This window comes from Capsicum annuum, chromosome 4 (assembly GCF_002878395.1).
Source record: "Capsicum annuum cultivar UCD-10X-F1 chromosome 4, UCD10Xv1.1, whole genome shotgun sequence".
Classification (NCBI taxonomy): domain Eukaryota; kingdom Viridiplantae; phylum Streptophyta; class Magnoliopsida; order Solanales; family Solanaceae; genus Capsicum; species Capsicum annuum.
In genome coordinates, this window is record NC_061114.1 from 143874638 (window position 1) to 143883684 (window position 9047).

Sequence of the window (9047 nt, forward strand, 5' to 3'; positions counted from 1 at the left end):
TTATGCTAATTTACTTCATAAAGATCATCATTAGCTTATATATTTCTTACTTTTTTTTTCGTAGAAGTTAATGTTTATGTTTTCATGAAAATTTTGTTATATGAATAATGTTTATGTTTTTATAAAAAATTTGTTATATGAATTTTTTTTTTAAAATGAAAATATGATGATTTTAAAGAGGTTAAAAAAAAGAATAAAAAAATTGATGATAAAGGGTAAAATAGGAATTTTAAAAAGTCAATTAAGATATAGGGGGATTATGATTATTGTTCAAAGTTGAGGGGGAGTTTGATTTTTAAGACAAAGTTGGGGTGGGAAAATGATTTGGACTCTCCCACAATTGTAGTTAGCTAGTTTTACTTCGGTGAAAATTAGACAAAGTTAAGCTCATATTGTATCAAAGATAGTATAGAAATATATCCTCTACAAATATTTTTTAATTAAATCTTGTCAAGCATTGAGAAAATTAAATCTTTGATTAACAGTGGTTGTTAATTACACGAGTGTGAACCAATAATTAAAAGCAACCAAGTTTTTACAAGTTAAAAATCGCGACCTTAATCAATAAGAGGAACATAGTAGTCCATGCAACTGGTAAACCGGAGGCATTTTGTGGACAATGGGTAAGTTTTGCATAAAAGAATATGTTCTCACTAAATCACAAATCGAATTGGAAAACACTATAACTTTGTGCTCTCAAAACCTTTAGAGACTGAAAGGCCTGCCAGATTTCACCAACCCATTTATCTCTTGTCCTCGAGTAGAGGCTCTTCAATGCTCCCTTGTGTCCTTGAGATGGAAATGCCCTCACTCGACTTCTTAGGTGATTGTCCTTGTTTACTTTGACCTCCCTGTGGAATCCAATAGAAAATGTTAGCCATTTATGACAAAGTGGCGTTCTGTCAAAATCAAAAGACCAAACGAAACATCTATTAATATAGAAACATACTTGCATTTTCCTCTTTTGTCGTCATTTTAACTCTAATAACAAGTAATTCAAAAAGAGCCAACGAGAATAGAGTTTCAGTTTGTCGCAGTAATCAATACAACTAATAAAGCCTCTCATAACTTTTCCACTCGGATTCGTGTGAACCCATAATATGAGCCACAATTTATTGGAGGCGCTAATCTGACATGCAAGATTCTAGCAAGTTTGAGAATTTGCAGCTCCCGCCCTGACTGGTTTGTTCACGTCACAAGGGCTTTTAGTTGACAATGGTAAATAAATAACTATTTGAGAGGAGACACCTGCAACAGCGATAAAAATATTTGACTAGCTTTACATATAACATGTGAGTATGTTACTGAATCAGGCACACACGAGAAGCTCTTTGCCCATGCAGTCGAGATGTCTTAACAGTAATTACTATCAAATGATATCAAAATGTGAATCCAGATTTTGGCAATTAAGAAATAATCACGTGGAATCTTGATTTGAAGAATTTTACATCATATATCAGGAGATTCCTGTATAATATATCCATAATGTGTACTTACAGCTGCCTTTTGAGCTGTCAACCTCCGGATTGAAGGTGCTCGTGCTACTGATGAAGCAGCAGCTGCTGCAGCCACACGTATCCTGTAAATATTGGAAGAACATTACAATGTGCTCTTCAACATCAATAATACTGATCAGGTGAAACTAAGGTTCCTGATTCTTATGCACCTTTTATGAACATCAACATACTCATCAGTTTCGTCCACAATTTCCTCCTGCACCAATGACATGTTTCTGAAATGTAAGTTCCATCTGTTATAGCCAACTGTGTGACGGAGTTAGAAATCCATAAGCCCAAAGAATTACCTGTAACAATTCTTTAAATACGTCTTCCAAGGTGATAATACCTATTACTTCAGCATCCTCAATATCATCTGATGAATGAGGCACACTATTCAACACTGTATCACCAGATGTTGGTACTGCTGGCAGTGTAGGCTTCTCAATATCAACGATGACATTATCTGATTTCCCATCCTTTTTCATCAGAAGAGGAGCTGTTTCTTGAGAATTTTCACTGTTATCTTCAGGTTTCTGTTCCTCAACTACAGAGAGAGGTTTTTTGCTTTTCCCTTTAGCCTTCACCACCGCAGCCATATGACTGCTACCTTTTTGAAATTCATTTAGTATGTCGTATAGTGGCATATCAGCAGGAACACTGGCGAGACGTATGACAAGAAATGTTGTTAGGATATAAATATCAGTTGATACACACAAAAGACAGCCGGTGAATGACCAAACATTAATACCGTGGAATTCTACGAATAGAAACTGCACTAACTGGTGTCTCTGTCTCCGCCCTTACAGTAAGCAGACTTTTTACCTAAAATCATTTCCAAAATTTATCACTTCACGTGAGTAGCAAGATTACATATAGAACATGCTCTGACGGTGAGAATTCAGAGGTCACCAGTAGAAGTCCAATAACATTCTTTGGATTTCTGGAGTAGACAGGAACACGGCTATGCCCCCGTGCAAGAACTTTTCCCATTGCCTCCCTGCAATCAGGGAAAGAAAATAAGTAAGTTGACTGCTAAATATGATAATCTATATGACATATCCGGGTTTAAAATCAAGAAGGAATTGTTGCTTTTAGTTATGCGCATACAACATCTTGAGAAGTAAAAAACAAAAAGAAAAAATTGAAACTTCATTATAAGTAATAACTCACGTATAGTTAACTAAATCGCACTAGGAATCCAAAAACATTTGCATGAAGAGAATTCTTAAAAAAATAATTCTGAGGACATCTATCATAAAGGTAGAGCAGTTTTTTGTAATGAGAAATTCTCAAAGGTCAGGGGCACACAGTTCGAATCTTGGTGGTAATAGGCCCATACCTCTTATCATTCTCTACTAAATACCAGGCTTTTGTCTGTTGTAGGGGTTTGGAACCCATAGTGTATGCCTAACCCACACATATGCGCTACGCTCTTACCCTAAACCAAAGCCATGAAAGACTCATGAAGGTAGAACATATGCAGCTCAAAGAAAAGAGCATTCATTTTTTCAGAAAGGAACATCTAATGTTCAGTAGGCAAAAGCTCCGTTTAGGTACCATTCCGATTCCTGGCTGCCAACCCAAAGGAAGAGAAAAAATATTGGCCTTGTTAAGCATGACGGCTTCGCATAGTTCAGCACAATATCACACGCATGTAGGGGTGAAGAAAAGTATCATTTATCATCAGAACTGATCAATCATTTTTGAAAAGTTAACCATGAAGTGTGCCAACAATGCACAACCATGCACCGACACTAGGTGCATAGGTACTACTTAAGTACTTGAGTATCAGTAACTCCAACCATACAGTAAGAGTGTAAAGGGTTTGCATAAAACATAAAAAGTGGCAAATATTTTATCATAGAATCTCGCCCTGAAAATATTGTGTTTGTTTGAATTATTCAAAAATTGAGTTTCCAATTTCAGTTTTTTGACAAACGTGTTTGTTTGGGCTATTTTGCCGAACGAAAAATAAGTTAATATCTTGTGAAGATTTCCAAACTCACATTTTCAAATATGACAAAGACTAAAAAGCTAAGTACAAGTGGCATTCCTCTGCTCAAGAAAATCCCTTAAATGCTAATTTTGATGTTGTTGACCTGCTTTCTTTTCATTGCTGATTCCTCTCAATGAAATTTTCAATGAAGTACTAAATTCCTTATGGATGTTTGCATGTTATCTAGGAATACTTTTGAGGTTATCACCCATCTAAAGTACAGCTGAGCATTTAGACTACAAAATTTAGAAACAAAAAATGATATCTTACCAAATGTCAACTTGTTTTTGCAAACTCAAGTTTATGGAAACTTCAAACAAATGCCGCCTAATATTTGAGACCAAGAAACTTTTGAAAAACTTGAAGAACAAAAGACTTGGTTTGAATATTACCAGTCCAGCTTTGAATTAACATCCAATGAAAACGTTGACTCGATGGGTGTCATAGCCTCCTCAGCAGTCTATCAATAGCAATAAAAAAAAGAGGGAGTGAGAGGGGGGTGGGTGGGTGGGTGGGGAGATCATCATACCAACATATTCCAGGGCTCAGGGATCTTGATGTGAGTAAAGACAATATGTATTAGTATCCTAGTCATAAAATGTATCACTATAAATTTCATGTTTTGTGGCATAGATATGGGATGACTGCACTGATTGAAGAAAATCAAAGGATGGAAAAGGTGACAGAGTCTTGGACATTTAACATTTTACTAGCGCACTGACTTCAGCTAAGGGTAAGTTTGCCTAGTATTTATATTTTTTTCTCAGTAACTTCTCCCCAGAAAAAGAATGGTGGAAAGGAACTGGTGCAGTATCATAGATGGTCAAAGCTTGTGCAACGAATCATGGATCTCAGGACACTGACAATTTTTGGAAAGCAAAAAGCTGATCAAAGTTCTCTTCTCATGGAACTTTTATGCCTATACAGATAAAATAGGAAGTAGGAGAATCTTTAAAGGCCAAGCATTACTGACTCCTGAAACTTAGTCCTTCAGAAGCTATGGGAACAGGGACACAGAATGAAATGAATATCAGGGATGACAGTATCACTCCACTACCTTCTCAGTCAAATCCAGTGCTCCACTAATGATTGTTGTCTCATCATGTGTCAGTTCACCTCCCTTGCCAGCCTAAATAAAAATCATATTAACAAATCATGGCTTTGGGAAATTTAAAGGAAACTCAATTCATGTTAACAACTAGTTCTCAAGAGAATAAATGCCGCAAATTAAGGATATACGATACTGACCTCTCAACTGTGGATAGAAACAAGGGCTTTTAATTGAGCTCGTCTGAATAGTACTTCATTATGTCCCAATACACAGTCTAGGATCTCGAAAGATACAACATCAAGTCAGACCGTCTATTATTACAAAGAATGGCAACCTAGTTTTTGCAAAACTTAAAAGAACATTTTAGTCAAGAGAAGCACAAATGCTCAATTAAAGGCTAAATGTAGCTAGATAAATAAAGATAAAATTTCATTTCTTGATACAAGCAACTTCCAATGAATTAAAATATGCAAACAGGAAACATCAACTTTCTTTCAAACAAAGTCAATATCAATATCATACAGATGATAATTGCTAGAGCACTGGCTAAATCAAAAGTGCAGAGACAGGTTGACAATTGGACTTTAGTACTTATTTTACTAGATCAGACTGTACGAGATTAGCTTGAGGGTGGTTATGAGCTCACACAGATACACATACATATAATTTTTTTTTTCATTTCCCACAATTGTCCAATGTACCAAGCATGTGTTAATATGACAAGGCTAGGAAGCATCAGTAGTCCCAACTACACGCCAGCTTTGGTATCCCTTAAATAAAACACCCTCACGAACATGTCCTTTCAGGTCTATTCATTGTCCAACTGCAGAGGACTACATTAGCTGAAAGTAGCTTGGAGCAAGCACTTAATAGAAGTCAGAACATGATCGGACGTTTCCGTATTCAGTTAGGTAGGTTAAGGCTGTTAATTTAAATATTTGAAACACCTTAATCTGCAAAATGTCCTCGGCATCAGGCTGATAAGTGATAAACCAAGCACTTTTGGCTGCAAGTAGTTTGCTATAACAGATTTTGTTCAAAAGTTGTACTATTTCTTCCATGAATCAAAATATTTTGCTATCAGTGTAATTGGCATCAGGAAAAAGAGGTAAGAAAAGTGAGTATCAGCTATAGGGCAAGATATTATATCTACAACTATATAAGCAACGCAGACTCAATCAAGTTTAAATTAAACTCCATCAGAAGAGAGAAACTGCATCAATACTGATTTTCCAAACGCTACACATTTCCAAACCTAATGCAACCGAACTTCTAAGACAAGAAAACAGAATGACAAAAGAATGAAAAGCTAGGCCACCAAAGCTTCAAATGTCCATATTTACTGACAAAGTCATAGCTATTGCATGCTCTTGTAGAGTGACGATAATCTTCCAAATAGGGAAGTGAAAACTCCTATCTTTCCAATGGCGTAGACTAGAGTTAATTATTGTGACACAACAGAATGCTAAAAGCTAATTGAACCGTGAAGTAAATGAACAACTCAGTAGATCAATTTAGATGCCCCTAAACATGGTATACTCAATTCTTCCCAAACCAAGAACTTGAACAAAAGATCACTAGATAAGACAAAGGTTTCAGAAGAATTCAGGTATCCATGATGTTTGAAATAATGGCACTACTTCCAGTCAAGAATGTAGCAATTTAGCAGTGTTTTGCTTTTTGGAACACATCCTTGGGAGAGATACAAGGCACAGATCATATAAAATACTTGTAATCCAATTACTTAGAAGAATATAGTTATTACCTTTCCGATGGGGTAAGCAATAGGATACCATAGGAACATCAAAATACGAACAAGCCAAACAAAGTTAGAACCTACAGAAAGTCCATATCTGGTGCATATTGCTTGAGGAATAACCTGAAAATCAAAGATAGCAGGAGGATCAAAGCATATCGATGGTCTATCGTAAATGCTGAGATCCAGATTGTGGTGCAATTTACCTCTCCAAAAAACAAAACGAAAGTTACTGATAGTATTATGGCCAGATATTGGTTGAAAAGCTTATCCAGGTATAGAGGCAGGGCCTGAAAATTGCAACAGGAGAAAAGAAGTAAATATTTGACAGCTAAATAAATAAACTATACATAGACAGCATATTTGATCCTTATTCCATCCTTTTATTTGATCACTCCCCCCTTGTCGATCCCTTAGGGTTTTCACATTTGTAACTGGTGATGTACTCCCTTAACATCGCTAGTGGGTATTTTATACCTCAATATGCATGCATGCATGCATGCGTACATACATACATACATACATATACAACAACAACAACAAACCCAGTGTATTCCCACTTAGTGGGGTCTGGGGGTAAGATGTACGCAGTTCATACCTCTACCTCTGATGAAGTAGAAAGGCTGTTTCCGAAAGACCCCCGGCTCAAGTCACGAGATATCACACAAACACATAGTACAGCACAGAAGCAGATGACATAACATAGATACGGCACCCATAAGGAATATAAAACAGAGTAAAGCAGGAATGCAGGAATATAAAGCAGAGGAAAGCACATATATATATATATATGTGTGTGTGTGTATAGTAAAAGGCGTTTTCTCAAACTTAAATAGAAGACATGGAAAAATTGACCGGTATTCATACCTCCATTGCAGCAGCATTACAGAGAAGTAGTGTGACAAGAAGCTGATGTTGCTTCTGAACAACAGGAAGGATTGTAGCTGTAAAAAATGGAACAGGAAGGATTGTAGCTGTAAAAAATGGAATATGTATATTTTTTATTTTTATGAGAGAGATGACAATGATGAATTGGTGTTGAATGGGAATTAGGTTACCCGCTTGGTTTTTCTCAGAGGGTGTGCCACTTTGTTGAAGGATTTCAAGTTCGACAAGACCCAAAGACATGAGGCCTAACGTCAATCCTGACATAATTCCAGCGAATAGTACTAAGAAACATGAAATCCCAGCATACACAAACCATGACACCGTTCCAAATGCTATTTCTGCTCCCAGACCAGAATGACATTTGGTTGCCATTCGAACCACTGCCACCGCATTCAAGGGGTGCATTCTTTATTTCTTTCTGCTTGCACACTCATCAGCAGTAAGGAAAATGTCAAATTATATTTCCATTCCCACAAATTCTGTTCCTTCCACAAATTTACCTATTAACGTGTTCCTTTCCTTTTTTTTTGTGATACTCACATCCATCAGCCCACCACTTTCTCACATTTCTAACTTCGACACATAAATTCGTTCATCATTCCGTTAAGCGTACTACTAATAAAAATACACGGGTTTTTGTTCCAGGTGGTCCTTAAGTTAAAAATATGATGTAATGGTCCTTCATATAGTTCAAATAATTATAAAATTGGTCCAAAGAGAAACATTATTTTTGTTGTCAAAATAAATAGAGGCCCTTGATATCTAAATTAAATGTGGCAACACCACCAATAGATTAAAGAAAAGCAGGAAATATATAAGGTCCGAAAGAAAGTGAAACAAAATTGCAATATAAAGGGGGAGGGGGGTTTTTGATTAAAAGGGAGCACACAAAGATAGAATCAATAGGAAAAAAGGATAAAGTGATCAATCGCTTACGCAAATTAGGAAAACAAGGATTATGGGAATGGAAAATGATTAATATCAACGATCGATTGTATTTAACTAATTACTGACTAGTTAATCACGAATTTAGCAATAAGCCGTAGATTCTTAATTATCAACCAATGTCTCTAGATCAATTGAGGGTTTATCTTCACTTGTTCTCTTGAATCAATCACGAATTTAGCAATAAGCCGTAGATTCTTAATTATCAACCAATGTCTCTAGATCAATTGAGGGTTTATCTTCAATTGTTCTCTTGAATCAAGCTAAGAAACACTAAACACAAATCAATATTAGGCTACAACTAGGATTTTCCCTATCTCGAGCTCAAATTCATCATATGGGGTTCGAAGCTCCAAATTGCACTAATTAATCTTTTCCAAGCTTAATTAACTCTCTAGGACTTAATCAAAGCAAATGGACGATTCCAACTCTAATTTCTTTTTTTTCAGTCAATTAAAGTAGAAATCAAATAAAGATGAAGATTAATTAAATAAGCAAACCCCAGTCAAAAACTAGTAAGAATTAAATAATACAAAAACATAAGATAAAATCAAAGCCCAAATTCAAAATAGAAATATTGCATTATCTCTAACTACAATATCCAAGTACGTATCTAACAATTACACCCAAAATTAGTCACTACAACACAAGGAATTAAAGAAAAGGTTAAGTGTTTCTCAATAAAATTACTTCAATCTTCTCTTCCAAAGGTGTTTGGAAGAACCCTAGTCTCCAAGCTTGATAAAATACCCAAAGATATGTTTGAGAAATCTTGGAACGATGTTTATATAGATTGGATACGAATTCAACTTCTGCCCTGAACAGTGCCCTAACAACCGTTATTGCGGTTAAAATGTCTTTTAAATAGCTGGATTGACTTTTGCCGAATCGTTTTTGTACACAAAATGACCA

General features: G+C 35.8%; 1 protein-coding gene across 1 annotated transcript; it reads right to left on the reverse strand.

Annotated features, from left to right (window-relative positions):
• Positions 1-421: 421 nt before the first annotated feature.
• Positions 422-7887, reverse strand: LOC107869696 (DUF21 domain-containing protein At4g14240-like). The gene is given in 13 exon segments (XM_016716175.2): positions 422-851; positions 1498-1579; positions 1667-1713; positions 1805-2156; positions 2248-2321; positions 2409-2496; positions 3888-3955; positions 4553-4624; positions 4744-4827; positions 6312-6425; positions 6509-6592; positions 7170-7246; positions 7361-7887. Coding segments are annotated over 13 exon segments (1485 nt in total). The 5' UTR covers positions 7596-7887; the 3' UTR covers positions 422-743.
• Between the last annotated feature and the right edge of the window lie 1160 nt (positions 7888-9047).